Source organism: Ricinus communis, chromosome 10 (assembly GCF_019578655.1).
Source record: "Ricinus communis isolate WT05 ecotype wild-type chromosome 10, ASM1957865v1, whole genome shotgun sequence".
Taxonomy (NCBI): domain Eukaryota; kingdom Viridiplantae; phylum Streptophyta; class Magnoliopsida; order Malpighiales; family Euphorbiaceae; genus Ricinus; species Ricinus communis.
This window is the reverse complement of record NC_063265.1, coordinates 24,189,045-24,209,989: the sequence shown is the minus strand read 5'-3', so window position 1 is coordinate 24,209,989 and position 20,945 is coordinate 24,189,045. Positions and strand designations below refer to the sequence as shown.

The window sequence follows — 20,945 nt, the reverse complement described above, 5'->3', positions numbered from 1 at the left end:
GAACATTAAAATACAATTTCTTAGTAAACACAATACAATTTCCTAGTAAATTGTGTTGGTGATTTAGTATAAAGCAATATATTTGTAAAATCATCAAGAGGTAAATATTTTTCTTTCAATTTCCATATAAACTACAAAATGCTTTTCCTGTAAAAAGTTTATACCTATTTCTTCTCTAATTAAAGGAAATTAATTGCATTACATCAAATCAATTTATGCTGCTAATTATGATCTTAATAATTTATAGGATACATTATCAATTTGCCCCTGAATTTGTAGGCAGAGAAGGTTGATTGAATATCTTATTACCTATACAGGTTATAAAATAAAATATTTGTTTCATTATTTTAATTCTAAATTTTTTTTTTTATATTGAATCCAATTCGAAATATTGAGGTTTCCCCTCTCTCTCCTATTTCCGAAATTGAGAATCCATGAATGACAATTACAAATTTACTAATATCTACTTGAAAATTCTTCAAGTATAGAATCTGAAATATAATATTACAGAAGGGCATTCAAGTGTGAAGTATGAATGCATAAAACCAATAATCATGGAAATAATTAGATGAAGATTACATGAATTACTGAAGAATGAGTGAATCAATGGCACAGTTTTCCATATCATACTGAAAGTTTCAGACTCCCCATAAATCTACAATTCATAATGACTTACTTGCATGAGCTCTTGATCTAGTAAATTCTCTCCGCCGTAGACACAGGGCGTAAGAAGACAACAATGACTGTGATGTTATCTTTGCTGCCTCTCTCTGCAGCTTCTGTTGCCAATCTCTTGGAGCACATTCCAGGTTCTTTCACAGTGTCCCTGATTATGTCTACTACCTCTTCATTGCTCACAACATCCCACAGTCCATCGCTAGCCATCACCTGATAATTAATCACATATTACTTTCATCTCCACCCATCCAGCTGATAATAATATTATGCTTTTGTTACAGCGACAAGAAACAGAAGCTATGTTGTGCATTGTAATCCGCATTAAATGCATTAGATGCCATCCGAATAGTTGGAACTAGGGGCTTCAATTTAGGAGTATTCAGGTTCAACCCCATCGAGATCGGAGTTTGGATCAGAATGCTGTGAGGATGAAACCTAGAAAGATAGGTTAATGTAACATCCTCACAAAACTGTAGTCTATGTTGTTGTCTAAGGCTAAATTCGGGTGTTGTTAGTGGATGTGTATCAAACTGGCTGATCTGCCAAATGCCAAGATCTACTTATTATGCATGTAAGAGTGGCTTTCTCTTAAGTAAGGTCACTAGAAAGAAGTGTAATCTATATGCAATCAAAAGTTAGGTCTTTGATAATATCACCACCATCTGTGGAATTCCTGGATACAACTCCTGCCAGCATCTACCAAATTAAAAGAGGAAAAAAAGAGAGAAAAGAATAGTACTGTCTCCAATTTAATCTCATTCCTCACAAGTAGAATCCTTAAATTTATTCTTTAGAGATAGTCTGCTGCTTTCTTGCAGTTGCACTTCACACACAAACAACATCCAACCTGCATCAGTCTCTTGCAAGATAGCCTGCTTTGGCATCTAATATATCTATAATCTATGCCCTAACTCTTTCAACTTTCTCATGACCTACAATCAATCCCACCCATCCCGGAGACTATTTCATTAAAACAAGAACAGGAACAGTGAAAAGGCCACATATCTTTAAAACCAAAGAGAGTTTTAGGGGACCTGTATATCAATGTATGCAAAATATGATATCTAAATCTTAACTCTGTACAATTATTATCAGCAATATACCAACATTGATTAAAAAGATGACCCTTACCAAAAATTCATCCTCTGATGACAGAGTAGTTTCAGTTATCTCAGGTTCTGCAGTAACAGCAGGCTTCAGATCATCATCACCAATGGAGCGAGTGACCTTTTTAAACAAACAAATTTATCAAACTCTTGGAGGGGAGGAGAGAAGGAAGCAGATGATGAAGAAGAAAGTACAACATTAAATTTATACCATTAAACAAACTCTTAGACCATGTTTAGTTCATAGAATGAAATAGGTACAAAATACAATAGCGATTTCTAAAGAGTAGAATGATTAAAGGCTTGGATCAAGTATTTCTAAACAAAATTATAATAAATAGGTTAAATTACAAATCAAATCATGAGCTTTACACTTTTTTACAATTTTATCCCGTTGTTTCAAAATTTTAAAACAAATACCCATACTTTTATTTTTTTTCGAAAATGCTTTCTGATGACAATTTTTACAATTTCAAGGTAAGAAAAATGATGTAGGAAGTCGATTGTGTTTACTAAAAAAATAATAATTATGAATCAATAAAAATAATTTGTCCTAAATTTAACATATAATCATTAAAAGTCTCACATATATACATCCTTTAAAACATTTTACATCTAAATGCAACAAATTTTTGGTGACTCACTAATTTTTATGTTAGAAAGCAGAATTGACTTGCCACGTTATTTTTCTCATTATAAAATTCTAAAATTTGTTGTTGAAAAGTGTTTTTGAAAATAAATTGAAAGCATAGGAATTTCTTTTTAATTTTAAAACAATTGGACAAAATTATTAAAAGAGTATAAAGTTCAAGATTTAATTAGTAATTTAGCCAAAAAATCATAAGTATTAATATGCATGTGGTGGGTGGATAGTGGCCGTGGCGGCAGATAATAGAAAATGATGTCAAATGGATCTAAGGTAGGCAACTAGGTAACTATTTTATTCCTTAAGGTGTGGAAAGTCATTCTTCAATTTACAATAAAATAGGTATTTTGCAAAATCGAAGAATGATAATTTCATAAAATAGCTATTATTTTCCTTAGCTATTCCATGAACTAAACATGGCTGTGGAGTATGAAAAGTCAAACTTAAATTTGTATTTTCTGAATTGAAACATACATCCAGCACTGAAGGGAACCTTCTAGTTATAAAACTGCCAAAGCTTTTCTTCTAGAATTTCTCTCATTTCCTTAATTTCTAAAAACCTCTCTGTTGGTAGAGCATCAAAACTCAATTTAAGGACATTTCTTTAATAAAATGGAGATTCTTGGGTAATATCATTTATTTATACTTATATGATTTCTATCTGACTTATTCAATTACAACTTTCCCATATTGTTAAAAGTTGTATTTATCCCACATCATCTAATTATTAGGCTATTATGCTTTATATATATGAATTGGCCACTTTTTTCTTTAAATCTAACTTTTGGAAATGAGTTCTACCCAAAACAATTTCTCATGGTATCAATGAGGAAGGGTGTCATAAATTGTATTTATCTCATATCGCCTGGTTACTAAACTGTTATGGTATATATATGTGGATTGGACACCCTCTTCCCTTGAGCTAACTTTTGGAAATAAATTCTACTCAAGGCCATTTGTCACGTACAACAGCATCTGAGCCTCTTGCCTAAGATGGAATATTTGGCCCCAAAAACAGTTGGGAAGCTCACAAAAATTATACATACCATTATTGTTTGAAAAATTTCATGGAGCATTATTTTTTCTAAGAAAATTTTATTTTTACAGTGAATTTTCTTTTTCTTTTTGTACGGTTTTTTTCTCAAAATCTTTTATTTGTACGGTATCTTTTGCAGCATTTCGTCAGAAAAGAGATATCAACTATATGCCTAAAAGATACCGAAAGGATATTATTTTAATTTGTATTATTATGAAGTCAGTTTTTATTTTATATTTTTTTTTATTTTTTTAGAATTTCATTAGAAAAAAGATATGAAAAGTATACCTAAAAGATCCAAAGTTTATTTATTTTAAGTAGTATTATTATGAATTTTCTTTTTAGAACTTCGTTCAAAAGAATATACTAAAAATATATCTAAAAGATATTGAAATAATATTATTTTTAATTTGTATAATTGTAAATTCAGTTTTTACTTTATATTTTTTTATTTTTTGAGAATTTCATCAAAAAAAAAAGATACTGAAAATTTATTATTTTAACTTGTATTATTACGAAGTTTTCTTTTTAGAATTTTATCCAAAAAAATATTAAAAGTATATCTATAAGATACTTAAAAGATATTATTTTAACTTGTATTACCGTAAAATCAGCCAAATGAGGTAGATTTATCATTTTTATTTTATATCTTTTATGTTTGGTATTCATGAATTAAATGATTTTATATGTTTTTAGACCATGAAAAAAAAAAAATTGCCACTGCTTTCCCATAAAAGCCTTATTTTTTTCTCATGGAATTTTACATTTACTTTCTGAAAATAATCCACAACTTTAAAGTAGTAAATTTCTTAAAAAATAAATTTTGACATCCAAAAGGAAATGGTAATCAACGACCAACTATTACTAGCCTACAGGTGACCATACCCATAGGAATTACTGGTGTTCAATAAGAGGTAGCATATTATTAATCCTTTTGGCAGTTGAAACCTAGTAAAATAATCAAATTTCAGTCAGCAGTTCCGAATAGCAAGGTTCCTCTATTGCAGTACTGCTGTTACTTTTCTCTCCCTTCTTTAAGCATTCATATCATACCATGAAAAAGGTTGTGCCCTTTTTAATAATAAAAGAGCTTCAGTATATATTTTCGTCATCTCACAATTTTTACTTCTAGTTTGAGACGAGGCTCTCCAGAAGCCCTCAATTAAAAATGTATATGAATTAAAACAGTGAGAAACAAAGAATACTTCCAGAATGATAACATTGTCCATTATATCATGAAAGGTAAAGAGGAAAACCTGGAGTGCAGCAGGACCAACCCTCCAAGTATCGACTTGCCATTTCACTAGTCCCCCTGCGCTAACAACACGCTCCCTCTCCTCAAGACAGCTTGCAATGTGATCCTAATATGGCAAAGTCAATTATTTTCAAACTGTAAGGAATAAGAAGTCATAAGCATGAACCCAAATTTGTCAAAACCAGTTGAACACACCTTACTCAGAGAAAAGGCACGGCCAGATCTACATAAAATTGACCTGCAATCGCCAGCATTGGCAATAAAAAGTTTGTCTCGAACTATTAATGCAGCAATAGCAGTGCAACCAGGATGCCAGTCTTTCTGAATAACCCTTGATTTACGATGAGAATCCAGTTCATTTCGAAATGCAAGATCTGTACTAATGAATACTTCAAATAATGCACTCTTGGGACTGCATTCATACAATGAATTTAGTCAAGAGTATGTATCATAGGTAGAATTTGAAAGCACAAAGATTCTAAAAGATGAACAAACCTTGTTACAAAAGCTAAACTTCGCAGAAATCCTGGCATAGCTTGAGCTGAAAACTCAGCAGCTGCTGCACCTGCATGTGAATTCACATCTATTCATCACTATACAGTGAAAACATTAGAATTAACTAAATTTGGAAACAGAATGTGGAAGAATGACTTAACCCTAGTAGGATTAAGCAATGAGGAAGAATGACTGTAACCCTAGTAGGATTAAGTAATATGTAAGACACTTATTAACTCCAGAAATTTTATCCTTTTCCATTTCCTAACTCTAACTAAAAGGTCTCTATGATCTAATCACATGGAAAATCTGCATCTTTCAACTAGAAGATACAAGCAAGTTACTGTCTCACATCATGCTATTGAATGCTGAACAGCAATATTGAACTAAAATAAACTTTGGTAAAAAGAAATCATATTATCAATAACTTATCCCACGAGATCTGGTTAAGGAAATAGAAAAATAAGATGGTCGGAAGCAACTATCTAGGGAAAGATCATCTTGTAAATCTAAATGATCCCAAAAGTCTCAGCTCTTCTATAAAATTTTCTCCACTAAGGAATCACTCACAAAAGTCCACAGATGCATAAGTCAGTCTCAAAGCCCCTACTTTAATTACTAAGATTTAGTGGCCATTTAAAAAATTATTCCTCAAATCCAGTTTTAGTGGACCATTAGGATTGAAAATATCACCCTTAGCACACCTCTATGACCATCAAAGATGCCAAAAACATGGATATCCTTTTCATCACACATGTGGGGCATAAGGAAGTGCCTATCCTCCATAGTTTCCCTTTTCCCGCATGTAGCAAAGGATCCCCAAGAAAGTACTGGATGATAAGCCAGGGGATCATTTGACGAATCAAGCCAATTTCTCAAACCCAGATTAACTGCTAAAGAAACTTTCTTTGATAGTTCTTCTCCCTGCGTGGACCAGTTAATGCTCTCACGGAATATTTGAACCTTATTGGCACCATCACTGAGCTGATCTTGTAAGATTGTAGATTCACCTCCAGCCTGATTTTCTCCCATTGTTTTCAGTTTGTGTTCCAAGACTGTACTGAGTTCCAAAACGATATTATCAAAAGAAGGTCTGATTTGAGGATTTTCATCCCAACACCTCTGTATTAATGAGAGCATGCTTGCTGATGCCCCTGATTCAGGACCAGCGAGAGCAGGTCGCAAGTTACCAGACACCACTGCTGCAGTAAGTTGCTGCTCTGTATAGTTCATCTCCAGTACAGTATGTGCCTGCCAACAGATGAATTGTCAAGCCAAATATTGCACTTTTTGTTGTCAGGGTAGATAATGAAATAGGCAAGACATGCAATAATATTTGGCTTTAAATGCCAACGTCTTAGCTCTAATAAAACTACACATTCTTAACATCTAGATATCTATCATTACCTAGTCATAGCAAAGGATATAGATTTGCTTCGAGTCTGTCTTTTTATCACTAAATAGACCATCTCTGGAAATAGGTAAGATGTTTGACAAATGAAACTAAAGAATAACTTCCTCATACTCGACTTGGTTGTAACAAATTGGCAAGTAAGAAGAAAACTTCTGTTATCAAGATATACAAAGTTCAGTGCTGTTTTATAAAATAAACTCATCCTTACTATTTGGAATTGCTTGGAAAACATGTATTGCAATTCTCCCCACTTTGTCACAGCACCCTTTCAATTGCAGGATAAAATGGGAAAATTGAAAAAAGATGTTCAAATCCACCTTTCCACAATACAGTTTAAAATTCTTTAAAACAAAATATTTCCTCAAATAAACAACAATTATATGTAAACAAATTTACGATCTCCTTTTAAAAGGGAAAGGCATAATAAAAAGGGGAAAATACAAAAAAATATGCTTTTGGTCGCGCTTTTTCAATCTTAAATATCTTAAGTTCATGATTAACTCCGTTAGTAATTTCCAATATATGCATATAACTTTGTAAATGATGATGCCGCTGTAGTGCTTATGTGGAAAGTAGACAACAACGCAACTATGACATGGCCATTTTGTCAATTAAGAGTTATTGTGCAACAATTAATGAAGAAAGAAAAGAAATAAGAAAAAGAACCAAAATATAAACATTGCCCCCAAATTCAAATGGATTAAGATCCTCACATTATTGTTAATATGATAGGTCATGTTTAGATAATCTTAACTATTGGACTTAGAATCAATAGTTGAGATTTATTATCTAAAAAATAACTACCCATTTTTAAGATTTAAATTCAAATTTTTAATAAAATCTCAACCATTCAATTTAAAATAAAAGGTGGAGATTTGTTGGAAATAGTGACTCACTGGAACTCGAGTTTTATTCTAAGGTTGGAAATCTAATCTAAATTTTAGGGATTTGCTAGCTGTAAATTAGCTTAAATTATGGAATTAGTCAATATATATAGAAAGGAAAATAGTTGTAATTATGCCTTAGTTTGTATATTTGATTTATTTCCTTTACTGAACCTTGTATTACCTATTTATATAGGTGTTATATATCAATAATATTTAGTAGTGAGAAAACATAGGTTTTCAATATTCTCTCTAGTTTTTTTACACAAAAAACTGAAAGCAATTACCCAAAATCTCATAGAAACTCAATAGAAAACCCTAATTCTAGAATTTCAAAACTCAAAAGTATCTTTCCTCAAAGCAAAACTCAAAATTATTTCAAACCATCCAATTTAAGTTTCAATTTGAAGTCCCATTAATCAAAGTTATAGGGTTTTAAGTTATTCAAGGCTATGAGATGTAGAGTGTGAAGAATACATGGAGTACAAGCTATGCACCACGTGCTTCACATGGCTTTGTTATTTTGCATTAAAAGATTGCTTTGTTCTCATATGAGTAAGATCTAGAGTACGGGTATTGCAAATGTATTAAGGTCTTGGGCACTAAAAATAGGTTTACAGGCATATGGGTTAATTCGAAACGGGTAGAACTATGAGGACAGTTTGGAGACTAGTGTTATTTCAGTTGACAAAATTATTTTAGAGAGAATCCTTAATGGGAAGTGGAAGCAATGAGCAAGAAATATTCAAGGATACTTCGATGTAGTGTTCCAATTCCCAAATGTGATAGAGTGAAAAGGCTTACCAAGAAAATTATAGAAGGAGATGTTAAAAAGCAATATAAAAGGTTGTATGATTATGTTGAAACCATCAAAAAAAGTATGAGCAACAGTTTAGTGAAATTATCTACCGAATTCTAATTAAGTTTCAATTTGAAGTCCCATTAATCAAAGTTATAGGATTTTAAGTTATTCAAGGCTATAAGGTGTAGAGTGTGAAGAATACATAAGAGTACAAGCTATGCACCACATGCTTCACATGGTTTTGTTATTTTTCATTAAAAGATTGCTTTATTCTCATATGAGTAAGATTTAGTGTTCGAGTATTGCAAATAGATTGAGGTCTTAGGCACTAAAAATGGGTTTATGAGTGGGTTTACAGGCGTATGGGTTAAGTCAAAACGAGTAGAACCACGAGAACAGTTTGGTTACTAGTATTATTTCAGTTGAAAAAATTATTTTAGAGAGAATCCTCAATGAGCAAGAAATATTCAAGAATACTTCGATGTAGTGTTCCAATTCCCAAATGTGATAGAGCAAAAAAGGCTTACCAAGAAAATTATAGAATGACATGTTAAAAAGCAATATGAAAGCTTGTGTAATCATGTTGAAACCATTGAAAAAAGGATGAGAGATGGTTTAGTGAAAATATCTACCAAGTTCTAATTAAGTTTCAATTTGAAGTCCTATTAATTAAAGTGAACGCATCAGCAACACCAGACTGGGTTGTTAGAACTAGACATTCAAATGGAAGGTCAGGAAATTAAGAAACCTAACCAAATTTGCTCTGATACAATCTAAACTTGAAAGGAAGAAGAAAAAATATAGATACCATCTTTCTTGGGTACTCTCGTGTGCAAAAAGGTTATAGATGTTATTGTCCTAGTCTTAATAAAGACTTTGTGTCAATTGATGATACCTTTCTAGAACAAACACCATTTGTTTCATCTTCAGGTTCTGTTCGTCAAGGGGAGATGATAATTTACTAATCTATACTGTTACTCTCCAGTTAAGCCTCTAATAACACAAGTTTATTCTCGTCGTCAACAACCTCCTACTCATGTTCCTACTCCCGTCCCTAGTCCTCTTGCTCCATGTCTTGCGCTAGTTCCTTCATCATCAGATTCGGCTCCCAGTTCCATTAATGATCTTCTTATCGTCTTTTGCAAAGGTAAACATCAATGCACTTATCCAATGTCGTATTTTATGTCATATAACCATTTATCATCATCTTATTCTTTGTTTGCTTCTCTTGATTCTGTTTCCATTCCTAAAATTGTTCATGAAGCTTTATCTTATCCTAGATTGGCGTAATGCTATGATTGAAGAGATGAATGCTTTAGATGATAATGGTACTTGGACCCTGGTAAACTTACTTGTAGGTTAAAAGGCTATAGGATATAAATGGGTATTAACAGTCATAGTCAATCCTGGTGGGACTGTTGTTAGATTAAAAGCTTGACTTGTTGATAAGGGATATACTTAGACAAATAGAGTTGATTGTTCTGACACTTTTTCTTCTGTTGCTAAACTTGCTTTTATCAAGTTATTCATTTCTCTAGCAGTCATATATAACCGGCCTCTTCATTAGTTAGACATTAAGAATGCATTTTTTCACGGTGACCTTCAGGAGGAAGGTTATATAGAGCAACCACTGGCTCTGTTACTCATGGAGATATGGGAAAGTTTGTCATCTTCGTAAATCCTTGTATGGACTAAAACAAAGTCCTCAAGCCTGGTTTAGAAACTTTAGCCAAGCTATTGAGAAGTTTGAAATGAAAAAAAGTAAGTCAGATCATTTTGTTTTCTGCAAGCAGTCTGTAGCTAGTATCATCTTCTTAGCTGTTTATGTTGATGACATTATCATCATAAGGAGTGATACCAATGGGATTTCATCACTAAAATCTTTTCTTTAAAGTCAATTTCATACAAAGGATTTAGGAGCTCTAGATTACTTTTTAGATTAAAAGATTAGTTGGAAAGTTAAACTATCTTACTATGAATCGTCCTGATACTGTCTATTCTGTCAACATGGTAAGCTGTATATGTCTTCTCCAACTATCAATCACTGGAAAATTGGATCAAATTTTGAGCTATTTGAAAGGAGCACCTGGGCGAGGAGTCTTGTATAGCAACCATGGTCATACTAGAATCGAATGTAATTCAGATGTTGATTGGGCAGAGTGGAAGAAAGATCAAAGATCTACTTCAGGCTATTGTGTGTTTGTTTAAGGAAATTTGGTTTCATAGAAAAGCAAGAAGCAAAACGTTGTTTCACGTTCGAGTGCAAAATCAAAATATAGGGCCATAGCCAAGTCTGTGTATGAGATAATGTGGATTTATTAGCTCCTCATTGAAGTGGGTCTTAAGATCTCAGTTTCGAATAAGTTATAGTGTGACAACCAAGTTGCACTTCATATTACATCTAATCTAGTCTTTTATGAACGAACTAAGCGTATTGAAATTGATTATCATTTCGTTTGTGAAATAATTCAGCAAGGATTTGTTTCTACAGAATATATGAAAACAAGTGAACAGTTGAAATATATCTACAAAAGCCCTTAATGGGGTTAGGGTTGATTATCTTTGTAACAAGCTGGGCATGATCAATATCTATGCTCCAACTTGAAGAGGAATATTATAGCTCTTTTATATTAATTAGAAATGTATAGCTATACAAAATAAAAGAATAATTAGGAGTTTAATTAGGAATCATTATTTGATTTGAATTCCTATATTAGAGATATAGCTTGTGTATATATAGATGTAATAATCATTAATGAATACATATAAAATTCTTATCACTCTTAATATCAGAGTTTATTAAGTTTTCAGTCATAAATCCACCTTTTAGTTATCCTAGTTTGTATGATGAGCCTAAGATACATTCATAACCCAATAGATAATGAAGGCGAATCTCAAGATTCTCAATATCCCAATCTGGAGAATATTTTGAAAGTGAAATCCTTTTTCAACACATATTTATAAACAATGACCATAACGAGACAATGATATCTGTAATGGGTTGAACATATAGAAATCAAGACAATTGTAGAAATCAGCAAAACCACCAAGATGCTCCATTTACACTCCTTTTTTGCTAGATATCATCAAAGCTTTCATGTAAGTCACGATTCAATACTCAAATCAATTCAATCATACCTTAAGCTAGAGGTGACAATTCCACCCTTACCTTTTTATCCATCCTAATCCATCCTTGTTATACGGGTATGGTTAATAAATGGATAATATATAAGAACTAAATGGGTTGTAAAAGGGTAATAAGGAAATGATCTTATTTATGTGAGTTGGACTAAATTGGATATGGATACTCATAAATAAACAATCTAATCAATTTTTTAGAATATTTACAAAAAAAGATCCTTTTTCTAAGGTCTCAGTAATAGTTTTACCTTCAATTTACAAAGTTACATTTTTCTTTAAAACACCAATAAATTTGTAAAAGATAAACCGGTATTTTTTCAAAAAAATGACATGATATGACATAATCGTTCACTAAAAAGTAAAGAATGCAAAAAGATTACATTTTTTTCTTATACTCTTTTTCTCTTTACTCATTTTTTAATTTTAAAATTTTAGCCTGTATTATTAATGTATTACATTCTTTTCAGTTAGCCTATATATATTTTTTTAATTTCCTTTCAAAGCTATATTCATTTATAAATTTATATACATCAATGTAATCACATTTATAAATTTATGTCTTTTTTATTTTTGTTCAATTTTCCATTTTTATCTTTTTTCTCTTTTCTTGCTTTTATTCTTACTAAAATTTCAAGCTGTTATTGGTCATCTTTTAAATCAATGATTCTTTTAGTGCATCCCAACAAGCTATTAAATCATGCTCTTTCATTATTATAGGAAGTATATGTAAAAATTAGGCTTCTAAGAGACTCATTAATTCATTCTCCTTCCCGAACTCGATGTGGGTAGTAAAATCAAATCCCAAATTTCTTCTTAAATTCGTTTATTATTACCTAAATCCATCCCATTAGATTCGGTCGGGTCGAGTACCTGAAAATATTCGCCTAATTGCCATCCATAGCTGGAGATGCTCTTGTTACATAATTTTTGAAGAAAAGTTTCTAGTTATAGTAGCTTTTGAGAAAAGCCTATCCCATATTCAAGGGTGAGGAAAAAAATCGAAAAAATCAAACCGATTCGAAAATCAATAGCTTCGATCAATTATAAAAATATGAAATTAAAAAAATATATAAAATTTAAATTTCAATGCATATGAAACTTAAGAAGTTTCAGTTTGACATTAAGTCCCTAAATAAGTCTCCTTACAAGGATTAAGAAATTGTTTTAATTATAATAAAAAAATTTATATGAGCAAAATATCAATTTATTAAAATACATAAAATTTCTATAAAATTCTTTTTTACTTCATGGAATTTCTTTTTTTCTACTTTATTAATATTTTCTCTCACAAAATAAAGATAAAATTAGAAAAAAAGTAATTAATACTCCTTTAGTTGCTTAAAACAACACTTAATTTAAAATAAGGTAAAATTTCTTTAAAAGACACTTATTTCAGAATGAAAAAAGTAATATGCTATAATTTATGGAGGGCATGATTAGTTTAGTAGTTTTAGTTCAATAATAAATAGAAAAGAGAAATGTGAAAATAAGAGATTTATTATATTTTTTATAACCCTCCTGCCTGTATCAATTCCAAAAAAAGACTAGCTTTTTCTATATATTCTTTTCTTTTTCTGGATTTTGTATGTTTCTTTTAGATAAATTTAATGCAATAATAGAAAAAAAAAACAAAGCATTGAATTGATAATACATCAAGAAACTACAAAAAAAAATTCATCAGAGATAAAGTAATACCAATAAAATCGTAGAAACAAAACTCAAAGAAATAAAGAAAAAAAGAATTGTGTTGGTTAAATTTATATATAAGAATAACAATGATGAAATTAAAGTAATTCACCAAATTTGAGTACTATAACATGTAATAATAATAATAAATAAGGTCTATAATAATAATAATAATTTAAAACAATTTTTTAATTAAAAATAATTAAATTAACACTAATCGGATAAATGAACGGGTAAGTGTTTATATGGGTTATATAAGTTTGGGTACTCATATAAACTTTAAATGGGTCATATACGGATAAATGGGTTATTTAAAACCCACCATCTTAATATTCAACCCACACCCACCCATACCCATCCATTTGCCACCTCTACCTTAAGCCCAAGCTAGTTGAGGTAGGCTATATGAATAGGATACCACTATTTCACCTGGTTTAGGGCTTTATATTTTCATAAATAAATCAAATATTAAACAAAAGGATAAAATTTTAACAGTAGAGTATTTATTTCTCAAAAACTTCAAAGGGAAGAAATGTTGTTAGGCATAATTGCAAAATCACTGTAAGTTATAAGACTTTTAATGTAGTTCCGTCAAATATTAAGCAAATGAAACGTCTAGAAGTTATAAGGCTAAAGATAGTAGTAATTACACAATCATTCAGTTTTTCACAATACAACTAATTGGAACACAACATTCATACCATCTAGATTTGATTGCCAACGTGTAAAATCACCTTACCATCCAGTAAATGATAACTTACAGTAGAAACTCGATGTAGATGATTGAGGTGCAAAAGACAAAATAATGATAATAAATAATTACTAGCCAAATATAAGAAAGGCTGACCTGAGCTTCTGCACGAAGATCCGTATATGGGACAACACCGGTAAGAAGCTCACTGCAATAGCATGAAAATTAAATTTTCTTGTTCATAAACAAATATTTTCACGTGCAAGTCCAAAAAAAAACAAAAATGAATACTAGGAAAATGAACAAAGAAAGAATTGAAGAGGAATAAGGTTCAATTTGGCCCTCGAACTTTGCAGTCATATTAAATTTGGCCCTTTTTAACTTTTGCAGCCAATCTAACACCTAAATTTCTCGAATAGGTTCAATTTAGCCATTTTCTAAGCGAGTTCATTGCACGCGCTATAACAAGAGCGTGAAAAAAGCACCAAATTGAGCCTGAATGCAAAGTTTGAAAGCCAAATTGAACTTGAGCGACAAGTTGAAAGGCAAATTGAACTTTATTCTTTTTCTAAATTAAAATTTAAAAAAATAAATATAAATCTTTCTAAAATTACCACAAATCAATGAAACATCAAACCAACTCATCAATGCCCCCATTACTTTTCCACAAATCAATAAAAAGTTAACAATATGATCACTAGAAAATAAAAGCATATATGAGATTTTACAATCCAACACCATCATTGTCACCACTTTATCAGCCTCCACATGACTACCACCAACTAATTCAAAATCTAAAATATATAAAAAAAAAATTAATATATAAATTTAATTATATAATTAAATCAATTATAATTCAGATTATTTTCTAGGATCAAATTGAGCCGCACAAAAAGTTGAGTGGCCAAATTGAGCCTATACTAAAATTTAAGTGGCCAAACTGGACTCTATAGCGCGTGCATATCACTCTCTTAAAGAAGGAGCTACATTGAACCTATTCAAAAAATTTAGGAGTTAAATTGGCCGTCAAATTTAAAAATGGTCAAATTAAACCTAACTGCAAAGTTCGAATGCCAAATTGAACCTTATTCTAATTGAAGATACAATGGATAAGTAGGAGTGTAAATCTAAGCATGCATTTTCACATATATAATGTAGCAGTATATGAAGCAATATCTCCAATAATAACTACAAGAGTCAATAACGTACATAATGTATTGTTCTTGTGCCAACTACAAGTAGATTTCCAATCAATGAATTCTTCAAGCAACTTGGAGCAGTATAAGAGAGGATAGTGAGAAATTCTTATATGAAGACCAACCTCTCCCTCTCCCTCTCCTTCTCCCTCTGGTTAATGTGTAACATATTCAACTTTAAAGAAACTTGCGTACAAAAGATCAATGATGGTGATTAGCAAAGCCTTATCAAAATTATTTAGGGATTATAGAATGGCCACAACTTAGAATCATTTGGTACACGGATTTTATGTTACACAAGTCGTGGTAATTCTTAACCTCATTTCATTAGGTAAGGATTTGATCCCCTACCACTTCAACATCTTTTACTACTTTTGTTATAAGCATCACTTCATTTTCTTTCTTGATAGTATACAAATATAACTAATAACAGACAGTTTTTAGATATATATTTTAGGCCACAAAGATATTGCATAAATATATTGATAGTAGTACCACTAAAATTGATACTTGGGCAATAACAACTCAGCACAACAATAAACTGATAAAAAATAAAAACAATAGCAAGAATTAAACCAATAATATATGTATTCAAATTTTCAGAAAAAGTAATTTTGTGCCTATTTGAATCAAGTTCGGAAACTCAATTCTTATATTGCATGGAAATTATCCATTCGATATTGAGCACAAAAATCTAATTAAATCCAGCTAAAAACAAATGAAAAAAGCAAACAAGAAGAAAAGGAAAGAATTATATTTTCAAATCAACAAATGAAGAATCAAAACTTTCCCACATCTTTTTCTTTCGTAAAAAAAAAAAAAAAAATCTATTTATTGAATTGATAAAGTTAAAGGCTGTCAGTTTTAAAATTGAAGGTTTTTGCTGCAACAAGAGGTGAGTGGAAAAGAAAAGTTCCGCTTAGCTTTAGAAAGTAAAAAACAGAAAAGAAGAAACAAAATAATAGCTATCTAGGATACCAAGTGGCTTCTACATTAATGACATGCTACAGATTCCATTCCATGTGAGCACTTGTATCAGTTTCAAAATATTTCCTTGCCAAAATAAAACTAACTGGTGTTACAAAGTATCAGAGCGTGATTAAAAGCACTAGGATTTGCTTCAGCCCCAATAATTATAGGGACTTTGTATGCAGTTATCCCTATAATGTTTCCTAGATATTTTTATAGGTTTTTGACAATTGTTTCAAAAACTGAACCATTACCTGAACTGGTCAAGGTGCTAATGACCAGTTCAACCGTCAGATATTAACTTTTCTTTATTTCTTCTACAATTTTTCCAATATTTTATAACTAAAACTGGTTCAACCGGCTAAACAGGATCAAACAAGCCAATCAAATTGGTCAAACCCCAGTCTGATCAGATTTCCTGTTTTAGACCTCATTGGACCAGACTGGCCACTGATTCCTGGTTGGACTGGCTGGTCCAGTCCGAATTTTTAAAACATAGCTTCTAACAATGATATTAAATGTACTTTGATTAGATGTTATAAAAAGCATGTGCAGTGAATTTCTCCCTCCTGTATCATTGCAAAATTATTCTCCTTTTTAATACTCTGCAAGATTTTTGGAACTGCTGATTGTTCTTCTTATCATCTACCCAGCCATTCTTTATTATCTTCTATATCCCAAAATCTCATTCATGGCGTCCTAAATATTATTTCCCTTGTATCCTCCCAAACCAGCATTCTACATTCAAAACACTAGTTTTTCTCACAGTGCTTCTTCTCCAATCTGCCCAACAAAAGAGCAATACTTTGCCATAAACATTAATTTATTCAATTCTAAGTTGAATTTGTTCACCCTTATCATCCAAAGTCAAACCTTAAATCCCCAATTCCACCAAGCATTTTCTCACTAGAAACACAAATGCACAAGTGAATCAAATTACAGACAGAATCTACTATAGAAGTTATTATGTGAATAGCAGTGAGGACATTAGCATACTCCATTTATTTGTCTATTAATATAATTCTTTATCATAGTATACTTTTCTATTTTTCTGGTGGAAGGAATTATCCTACTACATGGTACAGCTTTGGATTTCAACCAAAGCGCAACACAAGGACCACTGCCCGTTTAGACTACAATTCAGATCAAAAAGAGCTAATCCACCTAGAGCTATTACTATGGTATCTTGACATTCCAACCATAATTTCTGTAAGATGTCATCAATATTCTACAATGATAAATCAAATTCAGTCCTTTGATACATGTGATACTTAAGTTAATGTTGAACAAAGAAAGGTTCTATTTTTACACCCAAATATATAACTAGAAGTAATAATAATCAGTCATGATTCTGACTTTAGTTAAAAATTCAAAGTTAAAACAAAAAGCTAAAAACACAGTTTAACTGCAATAACAAGGAGGATAAGTCAATAAATACTAGTCAAAGGTATATATTGAAGCATCTGTAATGGTTAACAGCATAACCATGAGGAAAATCAGAACATGCATAAAATTTTGACTGAAAAGTATGCATTAATATATTTTAGCATATTTCTTCCGCTAAGAAGTTTAAATTGTCTAATTACTCTGTTAATATGATAAAATTAATTAAAATAATTCACGCACAAAAGCTTGGCAGTCACAATTAAGTTTGACACAACTATGAGCCAGCTAAAATTGCTTCATGAAATCATATTTGATGAAGATGCGTTGATTTCATCCAAAAAGGTAGGTTTCAAGATGATTCTTAATCCAACTAACCTATAGCAACTTGAGCCAGTAAGATGATATTGATAACATAATACTTCGTAACATTTCTCTTGTTAAGTGTAAAAGAAGCCTCACGAGTTAGCACAAATACGAGAAATGTGTCTCATACTCTTACTTGATGGATATCCCAAAACTGTAGACATCTGATTTCTCAGTATGTATCTCCTTTTTCAAAATTTCAGGTGCCATATAAATGAGTGTGCCAACCATATTCTTTTTGTGGAAACCACCAGTAGGCTTGCCTGATGATCTCCAATTCTCCATGGAAACTCCTTTAAGATTCTTCCTGTATTCCGCTAAACCAAAGTCTGCTAGATGTGCACAGAGGTTTCTGTCAAGCTGCAAGCATGCACAAATATAGTTATCGTTAGACATTTCTAGAAATAATTCATTATAAAATTTCTAATACCAAATAAAATCTACTGATCAACTAAGAGATTATGAAGAAATTACAAGAACATTTGCTGGTTTCACATCCCTATGCACAATTCCTTGGTTATGCAGATACTGCAAAGCCTTTGCTGGAAGAAAATAGCAGAAGAAACGGGGAATGAGAAACTATGTTATATCATTCAACACCATCCTCAAATAGTTTCTAGCTGAGAGAAATGGGTTAATATAAAAATTTTACTGAAATAGGCTATAAGAAGGTTCCAAATGCAGAAACACGGCCAAATGAACTAACAGAAACTCAGAACAGTAAGGCAACAACCTAGAATATCAATATATTAGCTCATAAAAAATAAGGAAACTAAAGTTGAATTCTATGATAATCAAGATATCCTCATTTCAGTTAATTCCTGAATTCTCGTTCGTCCACTAATTTTTTTAGAACATCTTCGCTCTATACAGAAACAGGTAAAATGCGTAAAAGGAATTTCAGTGTTACCTGTAGCCAATAAAAGAAAAAATACATAAAGAACCATATACTGTAATGATTTCTTTTGAGCCCTCTATGTTAATAGTGTGACTGGAAGTTTGAAGAGAAGGTGTCTAGATGGGATTAACTGTAGGGGAGGGAAAGAAAAAGCAGGGGAATTATTGAGGTTATCCTTCTATTAAAGGGAAAGAGAGACTAAGCAAGAGGAATTATGACATGTAAATAGGAAGCAAACCAATTCCTAAATAAAAATGTCAATATAAAAGAAAGTAGAAATAATAGAGGCCCTACATATACTTAACAGGAAGGCAAAAACAGTCATAAAGAATACAAGTATGAAGTAAGTAATGAATGCAGACAGAGAGAAAGCAAGGGCATCTGAGTTAATTAAAGTTATACCCAGTTGAATAGAGATCCTGAGCACCTGATCAATACTTGGACTCCATTCTTCCACATGTAATTTCCCTGCAAGATTGCCAGATTCATAGAGTTCGAAGAAGAACATGTAATTCGGAGGCTTTGCATGAGCCGCAGCCAGCCTAGCTATTCCTGGATGGTCTAGTGTGCTTCATTGTTACATCAGAAAAAGAAAAAGAAAAGAGAAATAATGCTATCATTATCCTCACTAACATTTGTGTTCAGTTGAAATGAATATCATAGGTTTATGTGTTTGATTGAAACAAAAGTTAATTTAGAATTCCATATTATAAAATTTATGGAAATAAACTAAACTAAATTCTAAGACAATTGATAGAATTTCCAAATAAATACCAAACTAGTAAGTCAACACATTTCATAAGACCAAAATACCCTTTTAACATTAACATTTCATTTTAATTTCACTCTCATGTCTTCTCTCTATAATTATCTTTACTGTCATTATTTCAAACACAATATTTATTTCATTTGAAATGAATTCTATAGTTATAATTTAACATACCAAACATGAAAATTCATTTGCAATCGAAATAAATTTCTTAAAATGTAGCATAAGTTTACAATACATATATATATACACATAATGTCCAATGTGTGCATACACATTAAATATTAGTTGAAAGATGATATATGTGCTCTGTTAAGTTCAAAACAACAAATGCATTTGTACGGAAGCTTACATAAATTCAGGTCAAAGAAGTAAGGAAAAAAAAAAAAGATTTCAGCATCTCCAAACTTGAATAAAGTAAACTGGAAAAAAAAAATAACAAAACATGCTTAAAGTAACCTCAATTATACAATTTCTTTAGAGAGAGAGAAGAAAGAAAGAAACCATAAGAGTTGGAGCTCCTTATGGAACTTATCAATATCCTCAGAAGTAGACAAGATTGGTTTCTTTACAGCAACTCTTCTCCCATCAAGAATTCCTTCATATACAACACTCTCTCCCCCTGCATCCAACAAAATTTGGAAATAAAAACGATGGAAAACTGGAAATTGGAGGAAGAATTGAAGAGTCACCTCTGGCAATTGGGGAGAGGAGAGTGTAACAAGAAGGAGGGAGGTGAAGAGGGATTGAATTGCTGCTGCAGCATCCCCTTATGCATGTGTTTGGCTCCATGATCTCCACTCCCATTTTCTTTTCCTTCTCTCTCACTGCGCACGATTCAAAAAGTGGAATTAGAATCGCTTATTTGATAATATTTATAAAGAATTAAAGAAGAGACAGCATGCAAGTTTATTTTAATTTCTTACATATTTCTCAACTGTATTGTTTCTTTTAGAAGCAAGGTAATCTGTTTATTTTGTTTTTTCCTTTTTTCCTGTGGAGGAAGTTTCCTTTCTCTTCTTCATTTCGAGATGTTATTTCCTAGCTAACCTTAGGAATAAACACTTATGTGAAGTTAAAAAGAAAACAAAAAAAAAAGGAAAAAATTATAGGTTGGCGTTCTTAGATCCGGCATTCTTATGGGTAATTACAAATGCTCATGAGGTTCACCGTAATCTGCATTTAAAAATATGCGGTTTCATTTTTTCATTTATATGTAATTCATCTTAATAGTGATTTTGTTAATAGTATGTGAATTTAATAAATTTTGAATTGTCAAAGTACTATATCATATTTTATTAACTTAAAATGAAAGTTTTATTTTTATTTGAGTATATTAAACTGAAATTTATTTTAGAATAAAGATATATCTTTTACTTAAATTATAGTAAAAAATGCAGCACTTTATTTTTTTATTTTAAAAAATAAATTTTATATTAAAAATAATTAAAATATAAAAAAATAATTTTATTATCCTTTTTAATAATTTCACACAATACTAACACTTAATAAATTATAATTAATACGAGA

General features: G+C 31.1%; 1 protein-coding gene across 1 annotated transcript; it reads right to left on the bottom strand.

Annotated features, from left to right (window-relative positions):
• Nucleotides 1–435: 435 nt before the first annotated feature.
• On the bottom strand, nt 436–20,559 carry LOC8277883 (protein kinase and PP2C-like domain-containing protein). The gene is made up of 13 exons (XM_015723589.3): nt 20,342–20,559; nt 20,108–20,242; nt 19,920–20,037; nt 19,049–19,215; nt 18,223–18,290; nt 17,885–18,108; nt 13,991–14,042; nt 5,921–6,467; nt 5,217–5,286; nt 4,917–5,133; nt 4,723–4,827; nt 1,810–1,905; nt 436–888 (listed from the first exon to the last, which is right to left on the bottom strand). Exons 2-13 carry the CDS (start codon nt 20,220–20,222, stop codon nt 694–696), a joined length of 1,974 nt encoding a protein of 657 aa, XP_015579075.1. The 5' UTR covers nt 20,223–20,242; nt 20,342–20,559; the 3' UTR covers nt 436–693.
• Nucleotides 20,560–20,945: the final 386 nt, after the last annotated feature.

Excerpts from the sequence above, each read along its gene's own strand:
- LOC8277883 (XM_015723589.3), bottom strand. The coding sequence starts at position 20,222 with ATGGGAGTGGAGATCATGGAGCCAAACACATGCATAAGGGGATGCTGC. Across the intron at positions 5,134-5,216 it reads AGTTTAGCTTTTGTAACAAG|TCCCAAGAGTGCATTATTTG; the intron begins GTTTGTTCATCT and ends GTATGAATGCAG. Across the intron at positions 889-1,809 it reads CATCAGAGGATGAATTTTTG|GTGATGGCTAGCGATGGACT; the intron begins GTAAGGGTCATC and ends ATTAATTATCAG.